Source organism: Dermacentor andersoni, chromosome 2, assembly GCF_023375885.2.
Source record: "Dermacentor andersoni chromosome 2, qqDerAnde1_hic_scaffold, whole genome shotgun sequence".
Lineage (NCBI taxonomy): Eukaryota > Metazoa > Arthropoda > Arachnida > Ixodida > Ixodidae > Dermacentor > Dermacentor andersoni.
In genome coordinates, this window is record NC_092815.1 from 251,624,032 (window position 1) to 251,640,796 (window position 16,765).

The window sequence follows — 16,765 nt, forward strand, 5'->3', positions numbered from 1 at the left end:
ACAATGACGTTTTATTATTCTGCCATCCACTCCAGAGCCACTGAGCACTGCTGGCGCACAGCAGGCTACTGTGGATTCAATTTTGTCGACGAAACTTTTTTCTACACACCCTGTCGATGTATGCACTATTGGTCGTGGTCAGAACCTAGCTATATGCAGCTTCGCTGTAAAAATAGCAGGGGAAACGGAAGCAGACACATTGAATGCATCACTAAGGAATGCAGCAAGCAAAAAGATGCAGTTTCTGCAGCACAAGCCATGACCTTCTACAGCTTGTGGCAACAAAATGCAGCACAAGCAGATTGCTCAATCACTTCGCAGTTGTTCTAGCCTTGTGAACTGGAGCAACTGGCTTTCCTGTCCAGGAAGCACGGGCAACGACACTGCACACATGTTGGTAATATCAAGCTTTGATGCAGACATAGTAATGTGTGGTGAGGAATGAAGTGTAATCTTTGTTTCCACTTCTGCATGAATTTTGTGGAAGTGCTGGAGGGTCAAGGTTTTATACAGCTATTAATTTATGTATGTGGTCTAATAAACAATTGCAAAGTGAATGTGTGGCATCAGCAACAGATAGCCAGGCACTATCACGAAAAGAAGCAAAATAATGCTAGTGTACTGGCAGGCATTCAGAGCTATTTCGCATGTGGTTGTAGCGGTCTGAGCCCTTGTTTCGCCCACATAGAGCGCCCCGTATATGAGCTAGACATCGTAACAGCCGGGATTATTAATTACCCTTGCGCACAAGCACCTCAGAAACGCTACGAATCTGCACCACGTAACCAATATCAGTGTTCCTGTACAGCTTTCACAAAGGTCTACTGCTATGAAATTGCATGACGGCCATCTTTCTTTAGCGTACATTTCTTCCGTATTCATCCGCAGGGCGTGGTGTTTTGCCAGTGTGGCTGTACAGTTCTCACAACGATCTACGGCTCAGATTGCATGGCGACGCAAGTTTTAGTACTTACACATACAGAGTACAAGATTTCCATTCCCACGAACCTCCAAGTGTGCTGTATTCTCAGTTACATTAAGAACTAATGCATCGGCACGGCACTTAATTCATAAACTGTTTCCGTTCCCGCGATTCCCCTGAAGTGTGTGGTATGCTGACCTTGATCAACGATACTAATGAACAATGCATCGGCACGACGTAATGCTTTGCCACTAAAGTCATCCGAGAAGACACCTCACTTCCAAACGTATCCCCTTGCGACTATAAAATTCAATATGCTACCGTCGCAACAAAATAGCAACAAACTCACCTCGGACGCGGCTTTTTCGTCTTGCCGCCCACGCATCCGGTCGATTCTGTGCTGCAAGCTCGGCTAGGGACAAACAGAGTTAATGGCACGTTCACACTGAGGAATCCGGCGTCTACAGCGAATGGAATTCTCCTGCCGCCGAAAATCGCGTCGTTCACACCGCTTGCGCACCGCGCCGCCGGAACCACATACAGCTCCATCTGCCCCATAAAATGTTAACCTAGAAGCAAGCGCGGGATATCCCGGATGTTCGCGCCGCTCGAAATTGCGCAGTTGTCTCCGCCCACGTCCAGTTCGTGTGTTCATTTTGCGCGTCTCCCCCATTGCTTGGAAAGGCAATGATGAACCCTGAGCAAGAAGAGGCAGTACTGCTAGCCCTGTTTGGCGAGCACCTTTCTGGCGAAGCGTGACGCGCAGAAGCATTCGCCGACGAGACGATGCCACCGGCGTTGGTGGGTTCGTCCTGCTTTGCAAGAGCGCGCGTAACTTGGTCAGGCCACCTTGTCAGGTCGCTTAGACCTTGTGCTTCGCGCGGTATTTGTGTCGAAAAGGACGGGGCGGTTACGCACCAATTCGATGAGCATTTGATGAGCACTTGATGGGACTGCGATATGACGAGCGCGTCGAGCTTGGCCGCCATCTTTCGAATTGCTGAGACGCGCTCCGATTGGACCGCGGCGAGGTAATCCGGCGTCAGCTGCCGCAAAAATCGGTCCGGGAGCGATCGGCGCGGAAGGGACTATTCCGGCGGATCTCGCCGCCGCCGAACTTGGTTCCGCCGAACTGGGCGCCGCTCCAGACGCCGAATGTCTCAGTGTGAACGCGCCATAACAGCTTTCTTCCCCGTAGTACCTAGGCGAAGAGAAATCTTGAGCACCAAAAGTCCCCATATTTCTCCCTCGCAACTACTGCTCCTCGCGCGTGCGCAGAAAGAGCGGTGAAATCCATTTTCGATGTGCTCGTGCATGACCCAGATGTCGTTTCCCGCACCGCCACCAGGCGCCGCTACTATACCTCAAACTCCAGTGCAAGACGCCCATAAGCTGGTACTTCATTCTATGACGCAAACTTCGACGCTCGTCGCAATGGACCCTGACACCGACAGATTGGCTCGCGATGGTGGGCTCAACTTAAGCGATTTGAGCACCGACGAGCGCGACCTGCTGCTGAGGGCTCGCACTGCCGGCGTCGTTGCGTACTACGACGACGGCCTCGACACCGGTTCTCCGGAGCGGGAACACAACGAGGGCTTCCCACGACATCAGATACGTGGCATTCTCGCTGCTTGTTCCAAATGAAAGTTTCGCGAGCCAGCAGAACCCTCACAGCACGACGCGATAACGAAACTACTGAAACTCCAAAGCGTGCGCGGCGCAGAGTCGAGCGCGCAGACTCGAGCGAAAACGAAACCTTTCGAACACCCATATTACTGAAGGGTAACGTCAAAATGTTTTTTCTTAGAATGGAATAGACGTACACAAATAGCATTTTTTTCCGTCTTATAATCGAATGAAATGATATTTTTAATACGAGTAGTTGAGTATTAGTAACAGAAATTATGAGGAGTGCTTTCGTCATCGGGCTAGTACCGGAATGTCGCTGGGGGGTCCCAAATCGTGTCATGCATTTACCTCAATTTCTCGGTTACTAAAGCTCTGTTCGCGATTATATTGACGCCTTAGACGTTCTAGAACATTGCTCTACCACTTTAACTTGAGTTTCTGGTAACCTATAGTGTCCCTTTAAATGAAAAAAAAAAAGACACTATGAACTACCACATCCAAACTTTCTGATCCGCTATTGCGAATTGTGCTTTTGTACGTCTCCGTCTTTTGTCGTTAAAAAGTTAAAAGGCAACGAGTTAAAAAAGGCAACGAGCGCCGCCCCGCCGAATTTATGCTGAACTAAGGGAACTGCTCCAACAATGGGAAAGCGAGCAACACAGCGGGCATCTAGTAAAGGAGGCATTGCCTTGACCAATGCCCCCATGACCTCATACTACGCCTAGACTTCCTCTCCGCCCATTCAGCGCTGATCGAGTGTTCCTCAAGTACTGTGCGTCTTTACCTGCCTCTGCTGGACGTTCCTGCGACTCCACATGAAATTCGCCTAAGACCGACTGATCTTGTTCACGTTCCACCACAGGTCTTCACATACATCAAGATGTCGCCTTCTACGCCAGTTCCCGATGGTGATTACATCTCCGCTCCCATAACTGCCATCGTTGTCACCCACAACGTTACCGTTCCGCATACAATAGTGAGGGTCACAGACAATCACACGTATCTCCCTGTGGTGAATTTCGGCCTCGCTAAGCAAATTCTGCCGAAAGATATCACCCTCGCTACAATCACTCCTTTCGAAGTTAGTTGCGTTGAGGCCTTTGCCGTCGATGCTGCCTGTGAGCCTTTCCGGTCTGCTAAATGTACTGACAACGACAGTAGGAAAATGATCGCCCCGGATCTCACTCCTGCAGAGACTGAACAGCTCTGCAGTCTATTGCTTTCCTACAAGGATATATTCGACCTGAACAACCGACCCTTAGGCCAAACGTCACTTGTCAAACATCGCATACATACAAGCGATAATCCACCCATCCATCGGCGACCCTACCGAGTGTCAGCTTCGGAGCGTCCCGTCGTCAAAACGGAAGTTGACAAGATGCTAACGAAAGACATCATTGAGCTATCGTCAAGTCCCTCGGGATACACTGTCGTGCTGGTCAAAAAGAAGGACGGTTCATGGAGATTCTGCGTCGATTACCGCCACCTAAACCACATAACGAAGAAGGACGTCTACCCGCTACCTCGCATCGATGAGATGACGCCCTCGATTGGTCAAGCACAGTGAAAAGGACGACAGTATGGCGGCCGGATATGCTCACACGTGCAGTACACATTCCTACCACGGTCACCGTGCTACCGTCGGCGATTCGTACGAACCGAGTAACGGCAGGCGTAACAATTTTCTTTAAATGGCGGCGTAGGTGGCTGGTCATAATCGATATGTGTGCTCCGCTATCTCTGAGTGCTGTGACGGGTGTGGCATCAACTTGGACGTCAAGAAGGTTATTTGTCGTAAACAGCGTCAAAGGAGGATTTTGCGGCGAATGCGACATTGCAGCACCACCTCGAGGTGCCGCATTGCCTAGTTTTCCTGCTGGGGCGGTCCTGGGTAGATCGGCGACGGCGAGCGGTGAAGCTGGGGCGGACGTGGCTGACGACGTTGAGTCGAGGGCGAGCGAGCATAGCGGCGAGTCGACGTAGTGGCGTCGGACGCGTCATAGAAGCGACGCGGTTAAGAACTTCGGGGCGAACTTGCATTCCGGAAGGTGTTTCGAGGAGGAGACGGCCAACGGCTCCGGCAGTGATGGGAAACGTGACCGATTCGCCCGCAGCCGAAACATATCGGTCTGTCGTCAGGTGTATGCCAATCCGATGGATTTCTGGTAGTGTAGGGATAACGGACACTCTGAGGTGGACTGCGATATGACCGAGGCATAGGAGCAGGGCGGGTGTCAGGGCGACTCAAGGAGCAGGCGCTGGGAAGTCCCTTATTAGCGATTTCCTGGCGAACCACCGACTGGATCAGCGATATCGTCTCAGCAGTGTTGTTCCAAGACGTCTGTTGAGGCGAGGCAGGAAACGCTGCTTCGAGTTCGCGGCGTACAATTCGGGTCACGTTTTCGCTTGGTGGTGGCGAGCTAGATTGGTCGGTGGGGTCGGTACAGGAAGAGGTCGCTGCAGTATTCGGAAGCCGTGTAAAGTTATTGTATATAAGACGACTCTTCGCCTGCTCGAAACGGCGACATTGCTTCACGATGGCGTCGACAGTCGATAAGTTTCTAAAGACGAGAAGGTTCAATGCGTCGTCCGCGATGCCTTTGATAATGTGTCCAACCTTGTCCGCCTCTGGCATGGACGTGTCGATTTTATGACAGAGGGCTAGGATGTCCTGAATGTAGGAGACATACGACTCGGTAGCAGTTTGGGCACGCGTGGCGAGTTGTTGCTTGGCGGCTAGTTGTCGACCGGTCGGATTGCCAAAAACGTCCGACAGCTTCTCTTTAAACAAGTCCCAGCTGGTTAGCTCTTCTTCGTGTGTGTAAAATCACGTACGCGGTGTTCCGTCGAGGTAGAACACGACATTGACCAGCATTATGGTCCGATCCCACCTGCTCACTTTGCTGACGCGCTCATACATCTTCAACCATTCTTCTACGTCAACGCCTTCGAGGCCGGTGAACTTGCCGGGGTCTTGTGGCTGAGGTAGAGCAAGTACTGGGTATGCGTAGTCGGCATTGTAGCTGCAGACGTGGTGCCTTCCACTGGAAGCATTCATTGCCCCAGGCTGGGTGAGACTAGTGGAAACGTGTATGGAGGGGCTTTAGGTGAGACGTCCGCTGCGAAGCTCCGTGGCGAAGACGCGTACCCCGAACGTCCACCAAAATGTCACGGGTATAAACTATTTACACGATGTATTTACACGATGCGTATATATACAGCAGCACAGAACCCCGAGAAGCTGTTGCCACTTCGTCGTTCTTTTACGTCGACGACTTTGTCCTCTTTTCCACCGTAACTATATATATATATATATATATATATATATATATATATATATATATATATATATATATATATATACATACATACATATATATATATATATATATATATATATATATATATATATATATATATATATATATATGTATGTATGTATGTATATATATATACTTCGTATTCACCATCCAGAGCCAGGGAACAAGAACGCCAGACACCACTGACCAATTTCTGACTAAAAGAATTAATTTTTCATATTATACATCTTGTTTTTACTGTAAATGTCCCTCACCTCCATCCAGGTTCCCAACATTTATATCTAAAAAGCTTGTCTATCACCACATACAGGGTCTGTCCTGAAAGTAATGTCAGTATGTCAGTAAATTTATTGTTACGTGACTGTATGTCAGAGAGCAGTCTAATCGGTTGAAACTGGTAGCGGCGGAATCCAGCTAAACAGTGCTCTGTCGCTCAGTGGGCTCCGAACATCGGAGAGTGTTGGACGGGCCTGTCCGTGAGAGTTGTTTTTTATTCTTGCGAAAGTGAAAATGTAGCACTCATTAGAACAACGATTTACGATCCAGTTTAGCGTGAAACTTGGCAAGACTGCTGCGGAAACTGTTACTATGCTCAAGACTGCTTATAAGAACATGCCCTGTTAGATCGGCAAGTGTTTCGGTGGCACAACGCCTTTGTGGAAGGCCGGGAAGAGGTCGACGATGAGAACTGCGCTAGACGGCCATCCACGACCACTACGGCTGACAATGTGACACGAGTGAAGGAACTGTTGAACTCAGACCGACGATTAAGTGTTCGTTTAATGGCCGTCATGTTAAACATTCTGAAAACTCAAGTTCATGAAATTGTTACAAACGATATCAGCATGCGTAAGGTATGGGCAGAAATTGTTCCAAAAGTGATCACTGACAACCAAAAGTCACGCGGCGTTGAAACATGCTAAGCAAATCTCATCATGTGCAAACGTGATTGAAAATTTTTGGACGTCATTACAGGTGACCAGACTTGGCTATTTGAATATGACCCGGAGACCAAAAGGCAATCATCGAAGTGGCACACGCACTTATCCCTTCATCAGAAGAAAGCCAGGATGAGCAAATCAAAGATCAAGATCGATCATGCTCATAGTTTTTTTTTTACATCCACGGACTGGTTCATCATGAGGTTAAAGAACCTGGAAGCAATGTGAACTCGAAACTTTATGTGGATGTCCTCGAAAGACTGAAACGCAGGGTTCAACGCATCCGGCCGGACATCGCAGACAACTGGAAGTTACACCACGATAATGTGCCGCCCACAGTGCCTTCATCGTCACCGACTACCTGGTTAAAGCAGGGGTGCCAACGATCTCTCAGCCCCCGTACAGCCCGTACTTGGCTCCCCCCGACTTTTTTCTGTTTCCGCGCCTGAAAACACCCCTGAAAGGCAATCATTTTGGGACAGTGGACGTGATCAAAGCAGCTAGCACCACAGCATTAAAGCTAGGCCATTCCGGAGGAGGACTACCGCAACGCATTCGAGAGCTGGAAGTCTCGCTGGAGCCGATGTATTTACGCAAAAGGAGAGTATTTTGAAAATTTTTAAACACTTTTTGTAAGAATAAATTCAATAAATGATTCTTAATGGCCTTACTGACATTACTTTCAGGGCAGACCCTGTACATGTACCTTGAAGGTATGTATGTGGAAACCATTTCAACCTCTGCTTGCTTTTCTGGCATGGAATAAAACGGCCTTTTGGCTCTAAACCACTTACTTTTAATTTATTCCATTTGGTTCATTTTTATAACTTCTCCAGAGTTGCATTCACATCCCCCATAGTTAACCGGCTCCGTTTTCATTCTTGCTTCCTAAAATATGCCCTCCTGTCATGCTAATTTGGAAGGCCTTCTGTTAGCAATGGGTTGCATTCACATCTTCCATATTTAACCGGCTCCGTTTTCATTCTTGCTTCCTAAAATATGCCCTCCTGTCATGCTAATTTGGAAGGCCTTCTGTTACCAACGGGCATTGTATTTCAAGACTATCAGTGCAATGTTGCACGAAGAAAACTATTCTTGGAGTAAATTATTGTTCAGCTTGATATCATGATACTGCCTCATGGTTGTTATACTCTGCAACAGACTGGTCCTGCTAACCTACCAAGAGTGCATTTCATAGGTATTATTCTCTTTCTTGTGACATTAGCTTTATGAGGCTCACATATATGTATCTGTGTCAACAATAACACCTGACATGGTCTCCTCATTTTGTGCAACATACACTACATTTCATCAGATAAACGTTGCATGTTTTGTCTCTCGGACCAGTCTGCTCAGTGGTAGGAGGTCAAAACCACAGTTGGGAATGGCTGGCCAAGATCTGTGGTGTCTGTCCCGTGTTATGCATCTGACAAGATTTCGTGGTGGCAAGAAGACATGTCAGACATCACGTGATCTTTGTCATTATTGTGCACAGAGTTATCAGCATGATAATATCCTTAATGCTAAAAAGAGTACCTCCAGCAAGCAGTCTATATGCTTATGCCTTTTTGTTGCTTATTTCAACAAAATCCGACATCCTTTAAAGCATGCTCACTTGCTGTCTGATGCACAAAATGAAGAACGCTGCCTTCTCTAAGTTTATTAGCAACAAGAAAGCCACTCTGGAAGCAATTATATACATACACAGCAACACACACCAAAACCTACAAATGGGGGAAAAACACAAACTAAGCTAACAATAAAAGAAACCAGACACCCAACAAGTGTTACATGTGTGAAGAAGAAGACGCGCCTCGCGGCACAGACACATCGCCAACGCGCGGCTCGGCTCCGCTCGCGCTGTTGATTACTGTCGCCTTTTTTTGGACAGTGCTTCGGGCTGTCTCGCCGTTCCCGGTCGCTGCGCTTTTGCCTTAGGAGCCGCCAATAAACCTCTTCTCAATTGGTGGAGGTGCGGGGACTCAAACCCCGTCGCTTGTAACCCTGGAGCTGCGATCAAGAACGCTATCGCCCGCCATGACCGATAGCTCATCCCAAACGGCGCCGACGCCACAGTCCGTCACTTGCACCGGCGTTGCACGACAACGCGACCCCAAGATCTTCAGCGGTGCAGACGACGAAGACGTAGAAGACTGGTTGGCGTCATATGAACGGGTGAGCGCGCACAAGTGGGATAATCCAGCGAAGTTAACCCACGTCATCTTTTATCTCGCTGGTGTTGCCCAACTCTGGTTTCACAACCACGAAACTGACTTACCCACAAGGTCAATCTTCAAGACAACCTTTACAGAAGTGTTCGGCCGACCCGCTGTTCGCAAACTGCGCGCTGAACAACGCTTGCGCGCCCGAGCACAGCAGACGGCAGAAACATTCACGAGCTACATTGAAGACGTCGTGGACCTGTGTAAACGAGTCAACGCGGCAATGCCCGAAGCTGAGCGAATTCACCATATACTGAAGGGCATCGATGACGGCGCTTTCCAGATGCTTCTAGCCAGGAATCCGCGCACTGTGTCCGAAGTCGTCAGCCTATGCCAAAGTTATGATGAGTTACGGAAGCAACGCGCTTCGACTCGGCGTGCTCTGGGCAGCGACGACTTGGTGGCAAGCCTTGACAGCATGTACGACCCATGCTCATTACTTCAACGGGTCAAGGACTTCGTGCGTGAGGAAGTTGCCCGCCAACTTTCTTTAGTCCCCTTCACTCAGGAGCCCACCTCCCGTCTTCCAAACACGCTCCGCACTCTCATCTCCGAAGAGGTCGCTCAAGTTGTCCCTTCCGCACACCATCAGCCGCCTGCAGCCACGAATCTCAACTCTGCTCTGGCAGTGCAGCCTGTCGCGGCTCCTCCCACCTATGCGCAGCCAGTCCTGCCTGTGGCCGCGCCTCTTACGTACGCGCAGGCAGTACGCAGGCCTCCGCCTGCGTCTTTCGCGACCCATTCCCAACCGGTGCCACCGGAAGCCCATGCTGCATCTTCGACCGCACCGAGAGCTAATCCTTGGAGGACGCCTGATAATCGTCCCATCTGCTATTCTTGCTGCACTCCTGGACACGTCGCCCGATATTGCCGACGTCGGCCTCAAGCGTTCGGCGACCCCTCTCGGCCCTTCCAGTACGGCAGCCAGCCCTTTCGCCAATACGCCACTCCTTCCCCCCAACCGTATGCTCGTGCTGACCTTCCAGAATTTCCTTCGCGTCGCTCGCCATCCCCTCGCCGACGCTCGCTCTCCCCAATGCGTCGGCGACCCGCACCACCTGACCAGGAAAACTGAACGTCGCAGTTCACGAGGCAAGAGCTGCGCCCCATTCGAACTGTGTAAGTCCTCGCGCCTGTCCTGCTAACGTGGTCGAAATTAGTGTAGAAGGTGTTCCTGCATTCGCTCTTGTGGATACCGGCGCAGCCGTTTCTGTGATAGCCGCCAAACTGTGTCGTTCGCTGCGCAAGGTGACCACGCCGCTTTCTGGACTGTCGCTTCGTACGGCAAGCGCTCAGCACGTCACTCCGCACGCAGCCTGTACTGTACGTGTGCTTATTCACGGCATTGTTTACATAGTCGAGTGCATTGTTCTTCCCACCTGCTCGCATGACGTCATCCTCGGATGGGACTTCTTATCCCGTCATAAAGCTGTGATCGACTGCGCACGCGCCGAAGTTGAATTTTCCCCTTGTGACGCACCCTTGCACGAACATTGTGACCGCCATTCTAAACTTACCGTGCGCGAGGACACAGATATTCCACCTGGCTCCTTCGCTCTCGTACCCGTCTCTTGCGATGCCATCACTGATGCAACGGTCCTCTTCACACCTTCCGACGTCTTCATGAGCCGTAAATCTCTCCGACTACCCTTCGCAACACTTGACATGGCTGGCGGCTGTAGCAATATATACTTTTGCAATCCCCTCTGTGCGCCTATTACATTGCTCGTTGGTGAATGCCTTGGCATCGTGGAACTCCTCGACTCTTCGTCTTTGATTGACGTCCCCGGCGACTCTTTTGATGTCGACTCCGGCCAGTCGTCTTCGATTTCCGCGCTTGAAGAGACGTCCAAGGATGCATTCTCGAGTGCCATCGCCGATACCCTCGCACCTGCCGAACGCGCCTACCTTCTTAATCTCCTGCACCACTTTAGAAGTTCATTCGACGTTTCACAACCTCACTTGGGCCGCACGTCGGAAGTGCAGCACTACATTGACACCGGTTCACATCAGCCGTTACGTCAACGACCCTACCGCGTCTCGGCCGAAGAGCGTCGTGTCATCACCACCCAAGTCGAAGATATGCTGCGCCGTGACGTTATTCAACCTTCGCACAGTCCCTGGGCATCGCCTGTCGTTCTCGTTCGCAAGAAGGACGGGTCTATTCGCTTTTGCGTCGACTACCGTCGGCTAAATAAGGTAACGCGCAAAGACGTCTATCCTTTGCCGCGCATCGACGACGCCCTCGACCGTCTTCAGGGAGCAGAATTCTTCTCGTCCCTTGACTTGCGTTCGGGGTACTGGCAGGCACCGATGGCTACAGCCGATAGCCAGAAAACCGAATTCATTACGCCTGACGGCTTATATGAATTTAACGTAATGCCGTTCGGGCTTTCTAACGCCCCTGCCACCTTTGAACGACTCATGGACAACACGCTGCGTGGCCTCAAGTGGTCCATATGTCTGTGTTACCTCGACGATGTCGTGGTTTTCTCGCCTGATTTTCCGACTCACCTGCTCCGCCTCAGACTTGTTTTGACCTGTCTAACGAACGCTGGCCTCCAACTCAACCTCAAGAAGTGCCGCTTCGCCGCGCGAGAGCTCACCATTTTAGGCCACGTTGTGTCCAAGCACGGCGTTCTACCCGATCCTGCAAGACTTCGAGCAGTCGCTGAGTTTCCGAATCCTCAGACCATCAAAGAACTTCGGAGCTTTGTGGGCCTATGCTCATATTTCCGGCGCTTTGTTCGGAATTTCGCATCGATCATGGCGCCATTGACTCAGCTTCTGCGCGGTGACACCACCCTCTCCTCCTGGTCCCCTGCATGTGACTCCGCCTTCGCTACGCTGCGTCGTCTTCTCACCTCCCCACCTATTCTTCGCCATTTCGACCCGTCGGCTGCAACTGAGGTACACGCAGAAGCCAGCGGGGTCGGTCTCCGCGCCGTCCTCGCCCAACGAAAGCCGGGCTACCCCGAATACGTAGTCGCCTATGCGAGTCGCACGCTGACGAAGCCTGAGGCCAATTACAGCGTGACCGAAAAAGAGTGCTTGGCCTTAGTATGGGCACTTGGCAAGTTCCGACCATACCTGTACGGGCGCCCATTCGACTTAGTCACAGATCACCACGCGCTTTGTTGGCTGGCCAACTTGAAAGATCCCACTGGCCGCCTAGCCCGTTGGGCATTACGCATCCAGGAGTACGATATTCGAGTCGTATACCGCAGTGGGCGAACACACTCCGACGCCGACGCCCTGTCTCGTTCACCTTTACCTTCAGACTCGGCCTGCGGAACAACTTCCGCACACTCCATCTCATCTCTCGACATGGACTCCTTTGCCACCGCACAACGTCGTGACCCGTGGATCGCTTCTCTTTTCGACTATCTTTCTGATCATCGACCATCCCTGTATCCCGAACCTTCCGACGCCAAGCAGTTCATTTTGCCATTCGTGACCAGCTGCTCCACCGACGCAATTACTCTCCTGAAGACCGTCGGTGGCTTCTGGTGATTCCCCGCAGCTTAAAGTCACAAATATGTGCCGCTTTCCACAACGATCCACAGTGTGGCCACGCCGGAGTCTTCAAGACGTACGAACGAATTCGCCACCGCTACTACTGGCGCGGCATGTACAATTTTGCACAAAAGTTTGTTCGGTGCTGTCTTGACTGTCAACGCCGCAAATCGCCGCCTTTACGCCCGTCTGGTGCCTTGCAGCCGCTCCCGTGCCCTGCCACACCCTTCGATCGCGTCGGCATCGAGCTATACGACCCGCTTCCTATGACGCCAGACGGCAATCGGTGGATCGTAGTTGCTGTTGACCACTTGACACGCTACGCCGAAACTGCTGCTTTACCAAGTGCTACGGCACGGGATGTAGCCTTTTTCGTTCTACATCGCTTCGTGCTTCGACACGGCGCACCTCGAGAACTCCTCAGCGATCGAGGTCGCGCCTTCCTCTCCGAAGTCGTCAAAAGTTTGCTCTCGGAATGCCGTATTATTCATCGGACAAGCACGGCATACCATCCCCTGACTAACGGACTCAGAGCGATTTAACCGCACACTTGGTGACATGCTGTCGATGTACGTGGCATCTGATCATGGTAACTGGGACCGCATCCTTCCATTCATCACGTTCGCGTACAACACCGCGATCCAGGCCACTACGGGATTTTCACCTTTCTTCCTCCTGTATGGCCGCCAGCCTACGCATACAATCGACACGCTCCTTCCATACCGTTCTGACGCCTCCGAGTGTCTACCTGTGTCCGACGTCGCCCGACAGGCCGCAGAATGCCGCCAGCTAGCGCGCTCCTTTACGGCCGAGCAACAGCAGCGCCAGAAAGAAAACCGCACCGACATGCTTCCGAACACCACCTACGCTCCAGGCGTTCTTGTGTGGTTGTCTGTGCCTTTCCAGACTCCGGGGTTTTCCTCGAAACTCGTCCCAAAATTCGAAGGGCCTTACCGAGTCTTGGAACAAACATCTCCGGTGAATTTTCTAATTGAGCCACTGTCACCAGCTGAAGACTTGCGCCAGCGTGGACGTGACATTGTCCACGTCTCGCGTCTCAAGCCCTACCACGACCCTCTGCCTCCCGATTCTTAAGGCGCCAGGATGGCTCTTTTTGTCCGGGGGGAGATTGTGAGGAAGAAGACGCGCCTCGCGGCACAGACACATCGCCAACGCGCGGCTCGGCTCCGCTCGCGCTGTTGATTACTGTCGCCTTTTTTGGACAGTGCTTCCGGCTGTCTCGCCGTTCCCGGTCGCTGCGCTTTTGCCTTAGGAGCCGCCAATAAACCTCTTCTCACATGTTACTCAAGTATGCACATTCAACCTGAGTTAGAGAGATAGATGGTCGACTCACGCACTCCTGTGCATGCATCTGGATATGTTAAGCCTCAGCTACTCTTTGTGTATCATAACTATCCCCATGTTTGGGAAATCTGGTGTACAACTGCAAAAACAATGATGGCTTGACAGGTGGTTTATTTTTCAATGAGTTCTATAAGGAGGATGCATCAACTCTTCCAGCCAATGTACACATTAACACATGAAAGCAGCAGCTTATAAACAGCTAGCACAACACCATACAACACAAATTATATATTTGCCACGTGTTATTAAACTTACATCATTAAAGTACATTAGAATTGGTGCTAAGGCTGGTGCACAATATATGCATATACTTTAAACAATCATAAATAAGGCACGAGTTTGGAATATGATTGAATATCCTTGGAACTGCTTTGATGATACAAAAGCCAAGGCTTTGTCTTTGGCATCACCCACTCCAATTCGTTTCCTTTTTTTTTCAATTGAAGCATTGGCAAGGTTTGTGCCATGCGCTTCGACTGTGATTCTTCCTCGTGCGAGCCTTTTAAAAGTGCACGGTCATGACCACAAAACAAGAAAATCGCCACAGTAACGCAGTGGTCCCTGCCCACTTATTTATATACTTTACCGCAATACATTACGTATGCTTCATCCCAGAACATGACTGTATTGAGGGAAAGTTGATTTTATGGAACTGACATTATGTAACGGATCTTTTGTCATTCTGCTGCTCGCACGAGCATAAGCTCGCAAAACCACAAAACACAAGCTTGGCTTGCTGCTGGTTAATTTTCTAGCTAACATTTCGAGGCGTCCACCTTGTTTATGCAAAAATCGGTGATGGTTCTCGCGCTCGTACTCGCTTCAAAAGGCAGCGTGACCACCTATAATTAAGGCAGTCATAAGCGGCGACGAAATCCACACAAGGTATCTACATCAACCTCCACAAAGCTAATGGGCAACGCCATCAATAACTGGCACAGGCGCCACCCAGGAGCTGGCAAACGCTGCGATGACATCCACACAAACCACGTCACTTTCCACAAAGCTATTGGGCAACACGAGTCACAGGCACAGGTGAAGACCACAAAACACCACATGGGCGGAACTACTACGGCCACACTCAATCACTTCGCCACAAGCTCTCACATTTAGCGACATCAAACAGCCACAATCACTTCATAGTCAAGGGCACAGGCGAAGTCCGCACGGGTAGAACGGAAGCACCGATTCAGAGCTCTCGTCGCGTTCATCCATAGAGTTTCATATCAGTATACCTAGAGGGAAATCTGGCGCTGCGATCATTCAACGGTATGCGTTCATCGCTTTAGCGTCACCCATAGAGTTTCTCACTATAACACCTAGAGGGAAATCTGGCGCCACCGTCTATGGGAGTTTCTTAAGGGGGCACCGTGCCGTCTTGGGAATGTGTCTGCGAGGCTCGTGTTGGCTGGTGTTGTAAGAGTCTTCGTCTAAAACGTGGATTTGGCGACAAAAATAACGCGTTCTCAAAGTAAAATCTTCATAAAATATTTCCATTCACGCATATTACATCTTTACTCACCTACAATGAATAACCAAGCGAAGAAAAGCAAGAACAGACGACAAACTGTTTCAAAGCGAGCGCGAACCTTGTCGTCTGTCCTCCAACTTTTGCGGACCGCTGATACTTTTTACGTACCATATAACCGTACACGCAATAACAAGTTCTCATAGTTGAACAAAACATGTTTTTGAGTAATGATAAAACTAAAACCGTTTTTCACGTGCTCTTTTAGTAAAAAATTAATCATTGTGACAGACGGAACGGTGCTTGCCAAGCGCGTCTTCAAGGTGTCCTGTCTCTCCGAGAATGATGCCAATCCGCACAGTAAAGTTCGCAATAGGGGATCAGAAAATTTGGGCGTGGTAGTTCATAGTATTTTTTTTTTCTTTTTTCATTGTTTAACCTAGGTAAGACATTAAACAGTATAATAGTAAGGTCTTGGTGGCGCAACCCACCGCCCCGCTCCAAAGGGGTTGCTCATAACATCCATCCATCCATCCGTCTGCTACTATCATAGAGTTTCTCACTATAACACCTAGAGGGTAATCTGGCGCCACCATCTAAGGGAGTTTCTTAAGGGGGCACCGTGCCGTCATGGGAATGACGGTATATGTGTCTGCGAGGCTGGTGTTGGCTGGTGTTGTATCCACGCCATATCCATATCCACGTCTAAAACCATATCCAGCCATATCCACGTCTAAAACGTGGATATGGCTACGCAAATAACGCGTTCTCAAAGTAAAATCTTCATAAAATTTTTCCAGTCACGCATATTACATCTTTACTCACCCACGATGCATGACCAAGCGAAGAAAAGCAAGAACAGACGACCAACTGTTTCAAAGCGAACGCGAACCTTGTCGTCCGTCCTCCAACTTTAGCGGCCCGCTGATACTTTTTACGTAACATGTAGTCGTACACACAATAACAAGTTGTGACAGACGGAACGGTTCTTGTCAAGCGCGTCTTCAAGGTGTCCTGTCTCTACGAGAACGATGCCAATCCGAATCCACAATATACCGGCATTCCCATCCATACCACAGCGCAGCAGCGCCAGATTTCCCTCTAGGTAATGTAGTGAGAAACTCTATGGCTACTATCTACGGTTGACTGGTGCGGCGTTGTAATTAGTACGGCGGCTGTTGTGTTGTGGACGACGCAACGAGCTATGGAAAGAAAAATGATAGGTGTAACGTTAAGGGATAAGAAAAGAGCAGATTGGGTGAGGGAACAAACGCGCGTTAATGACATCTTAGTTGAAATCAAGAAAAAGAAATGGGCATGGGCAGGACATGTAATGAGGAGGGAAGATAACCGATGGTCATTAAGGGTTACGGACTGGA

The 16,765-nt window shown here is 50.0% G+C and overlaps 1 protein-coding gene across 9 annotated transcripts in view; it reads right to left on the reverse strand.

Annotated features, from left to right (window-relative positions):
• The window catches only part of LOC126539846 (uncharacterized), a 60,179-nt gene that overhangs the window by 36,062 nt on the left and 7,352 nt on the right, over positions 1 to 16,765 (reverse strand). For 5 of the 9 annotated variants that reach the window (XR_011892947.1, XR_011892948.1, XR_011892945.1 and 2 more), the window contains exon 1: positions 1,272 to 1,309. The exons of 1 other annotated variant lie outside the window; for it this stretch is intronic. Coding sequence is in view for 2 of the 8 variants with exons in the window: in XM_072286647.1 (XP_072142748.1) it covers positions 1,272 to 1,480 (209 nt within the window). In the remaining 6 variants the exon portion in view is untranslated. Of the gene's footprint in view, positions 1 to 1,271; positions 2,099 to 16,765 lie in introns of those variants that run through there. 3 more of the 9 variants (XR_011892943.1, XM_072286647.1, XM_055075648.2) reach the window with 3 other exon arrangements.